At 33.8% G+C, this 18,000-nt stretch overlaps 2 protein-coding genes across 2 annotated transcripts in view; one reads left to right on the forward strand and one right to left on the reverse strand.

Moving 5' to 3' along the window:
- LOC107441097 (bone morphogenetic protein 2-A) overlaps positions 1–18,000 on the forward strand; it is a 51,741-nt gene that overhangs the window by 20,862 nt on the left and 12,879 nt on the right. Inside the window, exon 2 of the mRNA XM_016054244.4 lies at positions 17,100–17,245. Coding sequence (XP_015909730.1) covers positions 17,100–17,245 — 146 coding nt within the window. The remainder of the gene's footprint in view (positions 1–17,099; positions 17,246–18,000) is intronic.
- On the reverse strand, positions 5,739–7,399 carry LOC147811022 (uncharacterized). Its single transcript, XM_087161255.1, has one exon. It carries the CDS (start codon positions 6,930–6,932, stop codon positions 5,739–5,741), a length of 1,194 nt encoding a protein of 397 aa, XP_087017381.1. The 5' UTR covers positions 6,933–7,399.

Consider the following 18,000-nt stretch of genomic DNA (forward strand, 5'->3'; position numbering starts at 1 on the left):
ATGGTTAGGTGATGATGATAAACGTTTAAATAGCAAAAGGAATAAAATCATTAACAATCTTAAATTAGGTTCATGTCCAACATTTTGCTGTCCTGTGCTAATCTAGTATAGATATGAATTTGTATATAAGTTAAAAATTATTTACCACTTATGGTTAATTTCGAAATGAAAACTCAGAAGAACTGCTATAAACGTTGAAAATGGTTATTGTAAAGAGATATTTATTTATTGAAGAATCTAGTTATTTTGATTTAAAAAGCGCGATAGGAATAAATAAAGGAATATTTCATAAATGCTTGTTTTTGTCAAAATTAGTTCGATATATTGTTATTAGAAATTTTATATTTTCCTTTAAAAAAACGCCCTTTCCTCGGCATTTTACTTGAAATCAATTTCATAAAGGCAACATTAACCCTTAATTTATTAAAAATCTATAATTAATTAAGTAAATTATGAATTATAGGTTGGATCTAAATATAATCAGAGGTTTCAAAACTCCATCATTGGCTACAAAAAGTGCAAACTCGCAGAACATCATTTGGGATCCGCGGTTCAAGGATGTATAAAAAATAGTGCCTAAATGTTTAAAAAATTCCATTAATCTTCAAAATGATGAGCTAAAAATCTTATAAGATCACTAAAAGTAGAAAGGAGTCAAAATATGCAAAAAATGCTAAAAACTGCAACCTCATCAATTTCCGGTCTACAGTAATCATCGTTATTATCCTATAGGAATGTGATGGAAAAAAAATAAATTAAAAAGAGACATTACTAAGGTACGTAGTAATCTTAAAATGTCCAATTAATGAGTTTGTGTCCTTGTCGTGGCATCCCATTTAAACTTAAGAGACACCCATGGGTGTTACGAACACAATTTGGGAACTACAGGGGTAGGCTTCAGCATTTAGCCTTGTAGGATCTTGAATGTTTTGTTTAGACAAATTATATTGTAGATATCTAGGCTTTGGTAATTGCTTTTAAAATTTCGTTAACTGTTAGATTGTTTTTAAAAGCTACTTTTTGGATAAATTGAAAAAAAAGTTGTATAGAATTGCATTTGTTTGCTCCTTCGTTAGTATAAAACTTCTAATAAAAAGTAACTGGTAAATTCCAAAACATAATTTACGAAAAGAATGCGAAAATTAAATTTGTCTTTTAGTAGAACTTGAAATTATAAAAGATGGGAATTTGATGATTAACCCTTTGGGAATGGGTGATTCATAAAAGCATTTGTACAAAATCAGACTCAGGATGTAACTAAATAAAAAACGGTATCTTAAATGCAAGCTTTGCTCATTTGACAGTCACACTTTGCTTTTACTTTAATTACTGTTAGTTTATTCATATATCTAATCAATATTAGTTCAAAGTAGAACTAAATAATTTTATTTTGAACTAAAGTAGTGGTGAATTAAATAAATCAAACAATAATAACCCCGCCCACAAATAAACTACTTTGGTTACCAGTTTTATCTTTTTACCCTGATTGATACGGTTTTATGCTGGCACGTATTTGTGACAGTCGGCCCGAAAGGGTTAATAATGCTTTTGCCACAGATAATTTAAAAAAAAGTTTTGCATAGAATAATGCAGGAAAAAAAAACAATTACTGGCACATTGCATGCAGGCAACTTTTCCAAAAAAATATGTATTTCAGCTGTTTGAGATTAAAATTTTAAACAAGTGGTCAGCAAAATTTCATTAAAGCTGGAGAAACTTGTCTCTCTCTCTCTCTCTCTCTCTATATATATATATATATATATATATTGTCACGTTAAAGTTTTTATATTTAGTGAAGATTACAACATGAGGTTTTGATAATTTATTAACATCAGGAATTTTCAAGCACCGGGAACTAGTCTGCGCCCAGAAGAACCCTTCTTTTCAATCACGGGATCGCTTTTATACTATCTCAGAATGTTCTAGAAGCTTCCTAGGAACAACGAAAGAGGAAATGACGTAGACTGAACATTCCAGAAGCTTCTGGAATGCTCATAAACTAAATAGAAAAATGAGTGTCCGCTTCCCGGATCGAACCGAGGATCTTCGGCTTTATAGAAGCGAATTCTACCCCTGAGCTACTGAGACTCGACATTACTCCCGTCTTAAAAGAACAGCGTCTCGCTGTTATAGGTGCCTGCGTGATCTTGTTATTGGTCCGGAATAGGCCGTGGTCGCCTTGGAGACATCAGTTCTTGCATTTTGATTCTGAACTCTGGCGACCCGCATGTTTTGGTCTGTACTCGGTGTGCCTGGAAACAAGTCCTCTTGTGCCTCTGGTGCATAGTAGGGTTTCATCCTGAGAACATGAACGATGTCCTTTGGTTTACGCCTCCTGGATGTAGGGTCAAAATCTTGAACTTCATATGTGACCTCCGAAATGCGACGCAAAACTTGATACGGGCCGAAATACTTTTTGAGAAGTTTTTCGGAGCGACCTACCTTGCGCACAGGAATAAAAATCCACACCAAGTCACCAGGCTGATAGAACACTGCGCGATGCTTGGAATCATAGCGACGTCGGTCTTTCTCTTGCGCTTCCAAAGTGCGGATCCGAGCCAACTGGCGAGATTCCTCTGCACGGATCTTCAACCTCGCAATGAAGTCTGTTTCCGAATCCTCGATGGGGTACTGGAACATGGTATCTAATGTTGTTTCAGCCTCTCGTCCAAACGTCAAGAAGAATGGCGTATGCTTAGTGGTATCTTGCTTAGCTGTGTTATAAGCAAACGTGACGAACGGCAAAATCAGATCCCAGGTCTTGTGTTCAACGTCTATGTACATGGATAGCATGTCTGCCAAAGTTTTGTTGAAGCGCTCGGTGAGTCCATTCGTCTGAGGGTGGTATGCGGTCGTCATCCGATGAACTACGCTGCACTGATGGTTGATCTCGGCAATGAGTCTCGACTGAAAAACTTGACCACGATCCGTGATGATGGTTCTCGGAGCTCCGTGTTTTAGAAGAATCTCTTCAACAAAGAATTTTGCTACTTCTGGAGCTTCTGCATTGGGAATAGCTTTTGTCACAGCGTATCGTGTAAGATAGTCGGTGCATACGATTACCCATTTATTTCCATCCTGTGATTTTGGAAAACGTCCAAGCAAGTCCATACCAATACGCTGAAATGGGACTTCGGCTGGAGGTATGGGGATCAGGTAGCCGGGTGGCTTCAGTGGGACAGCTTTTCGACGCTGGCACTCTTTGCAATGTGTTACGTAGTGGCGCACGCTTCGAAAAATCCCCGGCCAGAAGAATCTCTTTCGGAGACGATCATATGTTCTTGTCAATCCCAGGTGTCCAGCAGTAGGTTCATCATGAAAATGGCGGAGAATTTCTAACCGCATTTTCTTAGGAATGACTGGTAGCCACTGTTTTCCAGATGGGTCAAAATTCTTCTTGCAAAGGATGTCATTCACCATGGAGAACCCTGCGCTTGACAAGTCGGCGGAATTTTTGCAGACTCTGATGTGCTTGGCAAGCTGCGGGTCGTCACGTTGCTCCGAAGCCAAGTCAGTCACCGCAGCAAGGGACTCAACTCCTGAAATGTTTTCGTTAGGAACAGGATTTCGTGATAGGCAATCTGCATCAGCATGCTTCCTTCCACTTTTATAAATAATAGAGACGTCGTATTCTTGAAGCCTTAAAGCCCATCTTGCTAGTCGACCAGATGGATCTCGTAAATTGGCTAACCAACATAGAGAGTGGTGATCAGTAATAATTTTGAAGAACTTCCCAAAGAGGTATGGGCGGAATTTCCCTATTGCCCATATAGCTGCCAGACATTCACGTTCAGTGGTCGAATAATTTCTCTCGGCTTTAGATAGGGTCCTCGAAGCATATGCGATGACTCTTTCTTCTTCGTCTTGTTGCTGGACCAGCACGGCTCCTATACCATATCCACTGGCGTCGGTATGCAGTTCGGTGGGTGCGTTTTCATCGAATAATGCCAATACAGGTTGTGAAGTCAGCGCCGATTTGAGGTCATTAAATGCATCTATGTGGGCCTGATCCCAGCAGAATCTTGAGTCTCCCTTTAAAAGTTCTTGAAGGGGTTTAGCACGGAAACAAAATTTTGGGATGAATCGTCTGTAGTAAGAACACAGACCCTGAAAACTTCTGACATCATGCACAGTCGTCGGTGTAGGGAAATTTTGTACAGCTGCGACTTTATCTGGATCAGGTTTTACTCCTCGTCCGGATACAAGATGCCCAACGATTTTGATTTCGTTAGCGCCAAATTGGCACTTTTTGGGATTTAAAGTAAGTCCGGCTTCTTGAATGCAGGATAGCACGCAGCGTAATCGCCGAAGGTGTTCAGGAAATGTGTGCGAAAATACAACTATATCGTCTAAATAACAAAGGCACATTTTCCATTTTAGGTGACGTAATAAGTTATCCATAGTTCTCTCGAACGTTGCAGGAGCATTACATAATCCGAACGGCATCACCTGGAATTCATATAGCCCTTCACTAGTGACGAACGCTGTTTTTTCCCGATCAGCCTCGTCCACTTCTATTTGCCAATAACCAGAGTGCAGATCCATCGATGTAAAGTATTGGGCCCCTTTAAGACAGTCTAGAGTATCGTCTATTCTGGGCAAAGGATAAACGTCTTTTTTGGTGACCTTGTTGAGGCGACGATAATCAACGCAAAATCGCCAGCTTCCATCTTTCTTACAAACTAGCACAACCGGAGACGACCACGGACTCTCTGATGGTCGAATGATGTCCCGTTTCAGCATTTTGTCAACTTCGTCATTGATTATGCGTCGCTCTGTAGGAGATACTCGATATGGTCTTTGGCTGATTGCTGGGTGGCTTCCGGTGTCTATTTTGTGCTTCACTTTTATTTTGTATTCTTGGCACGATAGTCCGTAGTAGAATGCGTCTTGAAAGCTTCTCAGCAGGTTTTGCAATTGCATTCGCTGCTCCGTGCTCAGGGTTTCGGCCATCATTTGAGAGTAGTCGACTAGGTCAGTGCGCTTTGAGTCTTCAACATCAGCGTATGAAGGTACTTCCGTCAACGTGTTCAAGTAGTCGGAGTTGGCAGGCTCAGCGTAACCAATGCACATGCCTTTTGGGATGTGACGTGCTTGTGCATGTCCATTAGCCACCCATATTGAAGTTTCGCCATTGATAAAGGAGGCTATAGAGGAGGGGATAGCAGTTCCTTGATTAATGCACAGAATTTTATTTCCTTCGACTATTAAATCAATGTCTTCTTGTTTTTCTGGGGCTTTTACTGTAATGCGTTTGAAGGAACGGCCAGGGATGACAAAGTCAGACACAGCATGAAGGTTAAAGGTACAAGGCTTCGTTGGTTGATCTTGTAAAAGTTCGTCAAAGGTAAGTTCAGCTCGGCCACAATCAATTACGGCTTGTGATGCTTTCAAAAAGTCAAAACCGAGAATAACGCTATGGCTGCACTTCGGCATCACGGTAAATTGGTAGGGCTGTGTTCGATCATCTATGGTCAATTGCAATACACAAGTACCCAGTGGTCTCACAAAATTGCCGTCGGCGACCTTAAGGATAGTGTCTTTTGAGGCTCGGAACATGACTTTTCGTCGTTTTTGTCTGTATGATTCGGAGATAACGGAAAAGGATGCTCCAGAGTCCACAAGTGCTTTTACGGGTTCGTCGTCGATGAGAATGTCGATGTGGTTTCCCTGCAATTTAGCGGCCAATGGAGGATTTCGAAAAATTGCAGCCTCACCTCCCACTGAGGGCGCAAGGCTTAGTTTTCCTCTTGGGTTGGCGACTGGCTGGAACGGCGGTGCAGCATCGGCGATGGAGATCTCATACGACGTATCGGTGACCGTCCTCGGGCAGGACTAGGGGATCTTCGTCTGGGAGGTGCGTCGTAGGTAGTATCGTCTTCATAGTCAGCTGACGGATATCCTCTCGGGTTGTTGGATCGGTAGTCGTTAAATATGGTTCGGCGTTCCCGACAATAGCGAACGACATGCCCCGGTCGTCCGCAATGAAAGCACACCGGACGGTTATCCGTGGTACGCCACAGGTCGGTCTTTCGTTGGGGTTCACTCCAAGGAACATTATTTTGTGGCTTTGCGGCGTATGTAGTGAAACGTCTAGGAGGTCTTGCAATCGGGCGTCCTGTCGTGATAAAGGGAGGTCGGTTGGTTGTAAGGGCTGCTATGGATCGGTCCATCTCGTTTCGAATAGAAGCCTCAGTAGTTTGCAGTTCACGGGGATGGACATCGAATGGCTGCGCGTTTACATGTTGAATTTCGTCTCTGACAATCTGACGAATTAGCACAGCCAAGTCAGGTGCTTCGTCCACTGCGGCCATAGGGACAACATTAGGTAATCTGGCAAACTTGTACCGTCCCACTCTCTTTTGTCTCATTTCTTCTATGTACAGGCACCACTTTGTAAAATCGGCTGTTGTTAGGATTTCTCTCGTAAGAAGGGCTTGGAACACATCTTCTGCGACGCCCTTCATGAGGTGGGAAACCTTATCTCCTTCGGCCATGGTCGGGTCAACCTGAATGCAAAGTCCGAGAACGTCTTGAATGTAAGACTGGATGCTTTCGCCGGATTTTTGTGCGCGAGACTTGAGGTGGTCTTTGGCTCGTCTGAGGTAGGATTGGCTGTCTCCAAAGGTCACTTTCAAACCATTTTCGAATAAAGTCCAAGACGTCAGTGATTCCTCGTTGTTTTCGTACCATTGTCTTGCGGTGCCGTCCAGGAAGAAGTAGGCATTAGCTAATTGCATAGTGTCATCCCAATGATTGTACGATGACACTCTCTGGTATTCCTTCAGCCATTTTGTCGGATCTTGTCCTGGAGTACCCAGGAAGATTGTTGGTTTCCTGGCTTCAGCAGCAACTGTGGGCGTCATCCAAAATGCAGGTTTCATATCCTGTTGGTCCCCAGTGGTCATGTCTGTCTCTGGCACATTGGCCATGGCTGTCTTTGGCACAGTCGTTTCAGGAACGGCTTCTTTAGGTTTTTCGTATAGTCCAAATTCAGGTAGAAGTCCTTGGACTCGACGGCTTCTTCTAAGCCAGTCAGTGTTTTGCTCCGTGATATTGATTGGGAGATTAACTCTTACCCGGCGCCTCCACCAAATTTGTCACGTTAAAGTTTTTATATTTAGTGAAGATTACAACATGAGGTTTTGATAATTTATTAACATCAGGAATTTTCAAGCACCGGGAACTAGTCTGCGCCCAGAAGAACCCTTCTTTTCAATCACGGGATCGCTTTTATACTATCTCAGAATGTTCTAGAAGCTTCCTAGGAACAACGAAAGAGGAAATGACGTAGACTGAACATTCCAGAAGCTTCTGGAATGCTCATAAACTAAATAGAAAAATGAGTGTCCGCTTCCCGGATCGAACCGAGGATCTTCGGCTTTATAGAAGCGAATTCTACCCCTGAGCTACTGAGACTCGACAATATATATATATAGAATATATATATATATATATATATATATATATATATATATATATATATATATATATATATATATATATATATATATATATATATATATATATATATATATATATATATATATATATATATATATATATATATATATATATATATATATATATATATATATATATATATATATATATATATACACGACGAGCGATTGTAGTACTATTATAGTATATTGAATAATTTATTTTTGTAGTAATCACGAATAGATAATTTCTTTGAAAAACAGAGTTGAAACGAAGTAGATTTGGTTTCAAAACGAGCAGTCCACGAAAGCAAATTTCTCCCAAATACTTGATCTATGACTTCCCTTGTCTTCAGGATTGGGTTCAAAATTACAAGGCTATAAAGTCGAATTTTGGTAGTCGTAAACTCAAACATTTGACCGGTTGTTCAACGGCGCTAATAATGATAATATATAGATGATTAAGAGATCTTTATAATATGTCGATAAAAGTAAGCAGTATTGTGTTTAGGTGATGGCAAAATTTAATCCCTTAACTTGTGCTCTCGAGCGCGCTAAACAGGTCAAACTGTGCACACTCGAGATAATTCGAGCGGCGTTGTATTCCATGCTGCTATAATTTTTCTCCACTCGAATATAATCGAGAATTGAAAATAACAATGTGAAAGCTAAGAAAAAAAAATCGTTTTATTGGTATTTATTATTTACATAGGATTGTAAGCTATCACATTTATTTATTCAAGAATAAAATATATAAAGATGCCAACTTGTGACAACAATATATATATTAAAGTGGTAGTTTATTAATTGTGATTCTTGGTTTAATAATTTGAATTTAGTTGATTTTTATCCACCTCTATTTCTAAATAATTCGTTAACTTATATAATTCACCACTTTATAATAATTAGGTAATGCAATGCCTCTTAAAAAGCAAGCAAAAATAGTCAAATATTTGAAAAATTTACTTTGTCGTTATTTACCGTTTTTTAAAATTATTTTGGCGTGTCCGGAGCAGTTGGCATATCTGAATATAGCCTTTTTCCATGGAACAAAAGCGCAGTATATCAAAATTGTTCACCAAAAGAAAAGACAATGTTCTAAAGTGTGTGTGTGTTTTTTTTTTGGCCGGTTTTTTTTCCAAACAATCTGTGCGTTAAAGGGTTAAAGAACCTTTACTTACTTAATTATTTAGAGCTAGAGTTTACGGGTTGGCAGCTTTGATTATGTGTGTACAGAATTAAAGTATCCTACTAGATGGAAATCGGCAATTTCGACGAAAATTTCGATTCATTATTTATTATTATCCTTATTTTAACTTCAGTTCATTAGCTGTCCAAAACCGTCTAAATATTTGATCTCCGATTTTTAGAAATGAAATTGTAGTAGTTTTTTCGTCAACTGACAGACGTGACTGAAACCGGAAGTAAACTCAGAAAACGAAACTAAAGTGTTTTTTGCTGTGCTTTGAGTAATTTAACCTTTTTCATTTGAATAAATTATATTTTTTAGTACAAATAAAGTTCATTTAGGAATTAATTTTTGAATTATCAATTTTTCAATGTTTTTAGAAATTTTTTACATTTAAAAATTTTAAAGGCGTGAACGATTTTGAAAAAAATTCATTATGCTAACACACATTCCAAAAAAAAGTTTATTTTAGAATTTTTTAAAATTTCGCCTGTAGATTTTGTATAATGCTAGAGAGGTTTTGAATCAAAAGTTAAGGTCTTAATGTAAATTTGTTATTTTTATCGAGCTTTAAGCAAGATTATTTAGAGTTTTAAAATTTCAAGATTAAACAATATATTTCGTTTTATTTCATTGTAATTTTAAACATTTGTTTAAGATTTTAGTTCAAAGCACGGGCTATCACATTGTTGATCTAAAATAAATTTTTTGAAATTCATGCAAAACAACTTTTTGTAGAGCTGTTAGCGTAATTTCAAAAATTTGTAGTTTTTAAGATCAATTTTTGAAAAAAAATTTGTAATTTTACTTAAAATTTATAATTTTTATCCGAAATAAAATTAAAATTTTAAATAAATTTAAAAAAAAAGAAATAGCGTTGAAACTAGTCGGATACCTTAAAAAAAGTCCCGCTTACAATTGCAAATTCTGCTGTAATTTCGCTACTATTTAAAGGAGCCTTAATAAAACAACGTGAAAAATCTCAACTATATAAGAGTTTTTCAAATTTTTGTATTGTATTTTTCACATAATATAACTTATACATAATTAAAGCATTTAATAAATAGAATAAATTACGCAATCATAATAGTTCAAAAAGTTCAGGAACAATTTCAGCTCATAAAATAACTTTATTTAATTTCCATTATAAGCATTGCGGTCTGGAAAAAAAAATTCTGCCTGATTTCGGATTTAATTTACTCTCAAATTTCCCCTCGTTTTCTTAGGGCAATGGCCTTATATGTTAGACTATAAGCAATTATTTGCGTGGTTCATCTCTCTGCCACCAGGAAATCCCGGAAAATTAAAGGAAACCGGAAAACTGACAATTCTTTCCCTACATCCGAATCACGCGACGAAAGAAACTCACGTGTATTTTCCAGAGACACACCTGTTTTAGATTATGCCATCGATTGGTCCCCAAGACAACAAGACAGATCAATAGACAAGTCAGAAAGACGGGAGCAATTAAAGATTTTTACAATCTATTTGTTCTCTTTCTTCCATTTCTTTTTTGTTTTCGATTTTTGTGCATGTAGTTTTGCGTTTTTCTTTACTTCCCCATTGTTTGTGAACAAAGTAAAACATTTCCGAACCAACGAATTTAAACTAAACAGAGGATTAGAAATTAAGAAAATTTTGTCATTGGTCCTCTAAAACAGTGCTCTTCAACCTTTTTTCCAATTCTGACAGGTCAGCAATTGATAATTTTATGGCAGCCTGTCGAAAAGGAGGAGGGTGGATTAATGTTGATTGTTTATATTTTAAATTGTTTTGATTTAATAATTTCAATTTAATTGTATTTAAATATGCCTTCAAAGTAAAATACAATTGCATTATGTGCAGCCTTAGGAGACGCCTCTCAGCACACAGTTAACCTATTGTCCATGGAAAGTTGCACTAACCCGAGAGAAATGCACCACAGTAAATAAAATATAAATAATTTAATGTTCCATAACTGGTCTACGGCCGGAAGTTGGAGACCACTGCTCTAAAAAATGTTAATAGTTCTTCCTCATTTTTACTATTCCGTTTAGTTGTTTTTCTCCATTGGACTTTTTTCTTAAAATAGCTTATTAAGTGAATTTAAATTAAAAAAACACAAAGAATATGAATAATGCCCATAATTATGATGAAATGTGTTAGTTTTTGACAACAACTCAGACTAAAGCCAGAAACTAAAAATCTAAAAACAAAAACAGTGTACCATCCTTTTACATTGATAGCTGATTCGGCGAACGACTTTTTACTTTTTTATGATGGTCCAATTCGAATTTTAGGGTCCCGGTCCAAGGGACCACAGTTAATAACGAGACTTAAAATAAAGAAATTACAGGAGTAATTTGGCGCGATATTGTCTTGACCTGACACAATAACTTTTAAATTATGTTGATGCGTTTATGGTTTATGTCTTTTTCCTTTTCATTTCTTGCGCCTCTAAAGTTGCATTTCAAAACACTTTATATTGAAGTAAAAATGATCTTTTTTTTTAAAATAAAAGAAAGAATAGCAAATTAGCACTTAAACTGAATTGATATCATATTTTAATGTATTTTAGAAAACATGAATACATTAATTTCACCATGTAAAATTTAAAAGGTGAAATAATAAAGTTAACATTTTATATTCTTTAAGAAAATGAAATAACTGCAAAATGTGGTGGTTTTTTAATGGTTAAAAATATATTTCAAGGGTATATAAATTACTGATCGTTACAAGGTGTCCGTAAACAAGCCAGTTCTGTGTTGGAAATAAATAAATAAACAAACGTATGGCTCAATACGGAAATAATTAACAAAGTGTTGAGAAATATTTTTAAAGTTGTGGTTTGGACTTCCCTACCCGAAGAAAGATTATGAAACTACCTTGAATATGCTTATGGAAAAAGAGGGTAAAAAAAAAAGAAAAAAGAAAATTTGATAAGTGAGATATATCTCAACGCAAGCAATGTGTATGTTCTAAACACTCTCATGTTCATATCGTCATATCAGATCAAGTAGGCAGGATAAGTACAGAAACTATATTTTCTATGCATAAAAACTTTTGTAACTTTTGAAATATTATAGTCTTGTCGATTCTGTCTTAGTCTCATTTCATATAAATAATTCAATGTAAAGAAACATGGACAGTACTAATTCAATAGATAAAATTATAAATTTCATTTTTGCATACTTCATGTTTATTAATTACTGTGTAACTTCTAAGCTATCAGCTTGATTTTGCCATCATATGATTCGGCGTAGAAAAAAAATACATAGGAAACTATACAGGGGTTAATCAAAGAAATTTATCACTAACTCTATGTAAACAATTTTTCTTTTACCAGCAATTGTTTTGGAAGATATTACCTGGCAAGAATCTTGACATAATGTGAAAGATCATACTTGAAGCTTTTATAAATGATGGCAGCTTTACTTATGCAAAGTTCGGATCGACCAAAATAAATCAATAACTTCTTATTAACTAACTGGTTGGAAGATAATAACTTCTTTTATAAATATAAGAATAAGTTTGAGAATAAAAATAAAATAAGAATAAGTTTAAGAATAAAAATAAAATAATAATAAATTTAAGAATAAAAATAAAATAAGAATCAGTTTAAGAATAAAAATAAAATAAGAATAAGTTAATAACTTCTTTTTAGCTTTAATACCAATAATTTTAAAACCAGTCTATCTTATATTGTGAAACTTCTTTGACACAGCTAGGGCAAAGCTTTTTTTATTTATTATTAGCATTTATTTTCAATCTTACATTGCAAATTATAAAAAAAGAAAAATCTGAAATGAATAATAAATAAAAATGATAATGTGAAAGAGATTATCTTAAAAATAAAATACTCTTTCCGCACTCTTAAAGATTATATTGCATGAGACTTCTTATGATAGTGCAACGGTAGCTATTCCAAATATCGGTCGATATCGTTTGCACAAAACTACTGTTGCCAGAGATCATCTGTGAAATTTCGCCCAGGAAAATTTTAATGTCTTTCTGTCCTAAAAAAAAGGAGCCGCCTTAGTTCGATCTGAATTGCAAATGAGTCATTGGGTAATTCTTTGAAGGTGAGGGCAAAAAGAAATAGTATCGATAGTATATTTAGCAAAGAAAAAGATCCGTCTCTAAAATACGTAAGGACCGATAGACGAGTCGATAATCATATAGAATGAACCATTTCGTAGTGCCGTAGGCTACCGTGAACGGTTCTTAATGTATTAGTTGAGTTATGGGTAATGAGTGGATACATAACATCGACTTGTGTGGGAATTTGCTCTTGACGATAATTTTTACTCATTCCAGAATTGCGTTTTATTTCTTACTTTATTTTATTTCATCACCAAACGATATTTTGGGTTAAACTTATTTCCTTTCTCAAAAAGAAAAAAAAAAAAACTTTTACGAAATAGTAAGAATTCTTCATTGGAATGTCTTGGAATGTCCTATGTGACTATTGAGATATTCTTTGAAAAATATTTTAATTTGGAATGTTTATAGAATAATATTATGAATTTTCCTACAAACTATCTGATGAGTAAATTTATAAGTATATAGCATAAATACTTATATAATATACTGAGTTAAATAATAGCTAAAGTATGCATTTATCACTGATATATTTTCTTAATTTGAAATAATTCTTACACAAGAGCATTCTTGCACGTATTTATCTTCACCTATAATTAGGACTTTTGCTGGTTTTATGAAAACTGAATAGTATTTACGAAAAGGAGATAAACTTCTGTTATTTAACATATTTGCGACCATCACTATTTTATTATATAAGGAAAATATAACTGTATGAGAACTGTTTGACATAAACTCCGTAAAGCTAAAGTGGTAGTATAAAAAAGAAAACTATTATAAGAATTTTCGTGAATTCACTAACACTATTAAATTTTTCTAAGATTTTTTAAATCCTTATGCATAACGGTAATAGGAACGGCTGTAATAAAGAATTTATTATTGCCGTTATGGTGCTATAAAGAGTTTATTATAGCACCATTAAAAAACCATAAAATTTGCTTGCAGCAACAATTTGGCACAATCTGAGGCCAAAATTAACAATTGCTTACGTAGATATTCAGTTGAAATAGTCCGACTCGCAGAATAGAACTATATTTTCTAATCCACCAGGCGATATGTCAATAAACTAAGTAACTAATTTTGAAGTTTCTTGAAAACAGACACATTGCATCCTGAGTTGAACATAAAAAACAGTACGTTTCTGTTACTTTTCACTTGTCTTTAAACTTTTTCAATAGTTGGTCGTTTCTAGGATTATATTACAAGATACAGAAGATCGATCGAATTTTCAATTTACGACTATCAATGTTCAACTCCGTATCCTTGTAATTTTGAACCCAATCCAGACAGAAGACAAAGGAACTCTTGGGTCAAGTATTGGGAGATATTTGCAATATAAGTTGGTTGCAGGAGAATTAGCGTTCATTTGAAAAAAAAAAAAAAAAAATACTAGGAAACTCCTCTCTCTGCTCGCCAACCACCTAAATGCTTCTCATTCATCAAATTTTTCCACTTAAACGTCAATATTTTCGACAAGAACACAGAGTATTTTGTTTTCTAAATATACAATTATTTTTTCAGTTTTATATGAGAATTGTTCATTAACATGTTAATCATAAAGAAATATACGATTACCTGAGCGAACTTGAACAAAAAAGTTTAACCTAAAAAATACAAATTGCATGACTCAATCAGAAGAAGTAAAGGCGAAGTAATTTTACTCGTTGACGAAATTTATAACAATTTAAATAAGGAATTGTTCTGGTCACTCAATATTATTCTTATTTTTATTAAAAGAAATCATTATAACTGCTCAGATTTATATCTGGCATCATCTCTCTCTCTTTCTCTCTCTCACCCTCTCTCTCTCGTTCTACTCATGATTGACATTTACTTGAGTGCAAATTTATAAAAAAAAGAAATAAAGATCTTTTTATAAGAAAGACGTTTAAAGAGACGTTAATAAAAAAAGACGTTTTTTTTTTTTTTTTTTTTTTTTTTGTTTACACACGTACCATACTCAAGTAATACCTGGAGACCATTAAATACAGAGACTTTAACTATTGCGGATTTTCCGTAGTTTCTAGAAAATATTTTTCCTAATGGTGGTAAGGTAAGGGTAAACTGACGACAAAAATAAAATTTACAAATGTCGAAATTTATTATTTTTTGATACGTACTTTTTTTTCTTCAAAGAATCTATATGATTACATAATAATAAATCTTAAATTTTATCTCACCGTATCTGAAAAAATGCATTTGGGGTATCTTAAAATATATGTTAGTTCTCTGATCTGTGGTATTTTAATCCATTAAATTTTCGGACACAAATATTTCAAAGCTGAAGAGAGTGCTTTTACGAAAGAAGTGCATACTTCTTTTGTTGCCTACCATTTAAGTTTTGAAAAGGTACTGTGTCAAAACTTCATGCAACAACATAAATATTTATATTATTCATACATTTTGTAAGGAAGAACTAACTGGTTTCTTTGAAATAAATTCTAATATTGAAACACTTGCCCTACCATTTTTTACTTTTTTGATAAATACCATTTGTCCATGGAGTCCTTTTCAATATATGCGGTATTTAAACCAGTAATATGATAATTATATGCTGAAAATTACAGGCTTTCAAAATTATAGTTCTTATTACCACACATTTAGTTAAAATATAAAGTTGAAAATTAAATTTAACCGAATAGATGTATTAAATGCAACGCTCTGCGGTATCAAGAAAAAATTACCACATTACCAAACAGCATGATAATGAAACCTTATTGTATTTTTAATTTTATAAAAAATCAGTACCACAGCGTTTCGATAAGAATTACCTGCTTTTGTGGTGTTTCCATAGAGCCAAAACGCAGTAAGCCTTACTATATTTCGGTACTTTTGACCAAAATTTTTTCTAAGTGAGAATGAGTTTTTTGTTGTTGAGTTACGTAAGAATAAAAATTAAAATATTTTTTTAAAAAAGTTAACTATTAAAAATTTATTTGTTATTGCTATAATAACTGTCTCGATTTTAACATTTGCTTTTAAATACTAGGAAATAATTCTCCATTGATGTTAAACAGTATTCTTATTATACAGCATTATTACAGTATTAAGCAGCATTTAGTTATGATAATAATGATGTCTATTAAGCGTGCAAATCAATTTGTTCTTTAAATCTATAAGCCGAAAGGGGTAAGATATTAAACTATTTACTTTGTCTTCAGGCAAATATTTCTAGGCTTAATATTGATTTTTAACGAAGGGTGATTTTATTTTTATCCACTTAAAATCATAAATTATGCATTTTAAGACTTTCACAAAGTCGAAATTTCTTAATGATTTTTATCTTCTCGATTTGTTGATGAAGAAATTTTGTGCACTTTAAAACGTTATTAAAAGTTGTAAGCAGTTATTATTAGTATTTTAGCTGCTACTATTTGGGTGCAATTATTTTTTTATTTTTTATTTCTAATTTTTGTTAATTATTTTTTCAAAGCACTAAACTGTAATGCGTTAGCTTTAACTTCGAGAAGAAATTTTGAGATTCTTTAGTTTCCATACTTTGAGAAAAATAATTTCATTTAAAATTGTTTACTAATCTTAAAATATCGCGAAAAATCAAATTATCTATCTGTTTATTTATTTTTTGCACATTGTAAAATTAGTGTTTTCAACCTCTCCAGACCTTAGGTTATAATTTGAAACAAAATCCTTTTTGTTCCTTACCTTTTAATTTATGTTCCTTACCTCCGAATACCGGGTTCCCACGTCCTAAAAAAATCTATTCAATCACTAACGAACTCAATCACTATGAGTTTAACGACATCAGCATGTGTTTTTATCCTAATTAGATGTAGAAAAGTGGCATTCGCTTATGCTAGCAACTGTTCTTTCCGTTCTATTTCGAGTAATCCTAGCCCGCCAAATATGAATTCTGTTAAGTGTCACATTCTATATTCTTTCATAAAAAAGCTCTTGTTTATATCTTACTTAACACAAAGACAGGCCTGAAGCCACGAAGAACATAATCGAACTAATTGTGCAACGAAATTGCTAGATCAAAAGATAATAACGGTTACAATAAAAATCATAAACAAATAATAATTCTAGGTTAAATAAAAGACGTAGACACGAAAGAGTTTTTTTTAACAAATCTGATATGAGATACGGTGTTGTATTTAATTAACTTCACGTTAATTAACATTCTAAGTAACTTATGTGGAGAAACTTAACTTCACCTGAGCTAGCAATATCCAGAATATTAACACGCCATCTCGTTTATAAATAACCAGCTAGCACTGAGGTTATAGGCCAAGTGTCTGTGTATCAATGATCTTCTTCTTCTCTAGTTGCATGTATCCAGTTGCAGGCAGAATTATACTTATAATTTATAATATATATCTTTTTTCTTTTCTTTCATTTTATTTATATATTTATTTATTTATTTTCAGAATCAAGGCATCGTTCTCACTTCTTTTTTAATATTTCAATGGAAAAATCCGACAAACTACTTGAAGCTGAATTCCATGTATATAAAATGAAACCAAGAACTAAAGAAAAAAGAAAAGCCAAAACGCTGAAATCACAATTATTAGAGGTAACTTCAGTGGAAAATTATCTTAAATTCTCATAATTTAAATTTTTTTTACCTATAATCATAACAATATTCATGAAATTAGAGCTGAATAGCTTATATTTATAAACAATACCAAGTTGGAATAAAACAATGTTCAAAAATTGTATTAGCTCCGTTAATTTGACAGTAGTTAACTTATACGTTTTTTTATTAAGATTTTTTCAAAGTTGGCAAATTATTAGAGGTAACTTCAGTGGAAAATTATCCATTGCAAATTCTCATAATTTATATTTTTTTACCTATAGTCATAATAATATTCATGAAATTGGAGCTGAATAGCTTATATTTATAAACAATGCCAAGCTGGAATGAAAAATGTATGTTCACAAAATGTATTAGCTCCGTTAATTTGACGGTAGCTAACTTATACGCTTTTTAATTCAGATTTTCCCAGAGTTAGCAAGAGGTAGACTAATATTTAGTTTCTAAGTACTTTTATTAGTAACTCTTGATTTTATGAATTATTTTGTTCAGATTAATCAGCTATCGTTATTTTGAATTCTATGTTTTTTATATGGGGGCAAGTTTTACATCTATTATCGTAACAAGCTTTACAAAACGGAAAAAACTTTGGAATTAAATGAAACTCAAAAAAATCTTTTATTTTCAGAGTAGCAGGTTGTCGATCCGAAGGTTCCTTTTGAAGAACATCTAAACACAATTTTTTCTTAAATGCAAATGTTTATTATAATTAAATAATTTCGGTAGACTATGTT

The sequence above is a fragment of the Parasteatoda tepidariorum genome, chromosome 4 (genome assembly GCF_982258835.1).
Source record: "Parasteatoda tepidariorum strain Cologne lab strain chromosome 4, Ptep-v5.0, whole genome shotgun sequence".
Taxonomy (NCBI): domain Eukaryota; kingdom Metazoa; phylum Arthropoda; class Arachnida; order Araneae; family Theridiidae; genus Parasteatoda; species Parasteatoda tepidariorum.

What these genes read in the sequence shown, in the direction of transcription:
- LOC147811022 (XM_087161255.1), bottom strand. Translation starts at nt 6,932, where the DNA reads ATGGCCAATGTGCCAGAGACAGACATGACCACTGGGGACCAACAGGAT.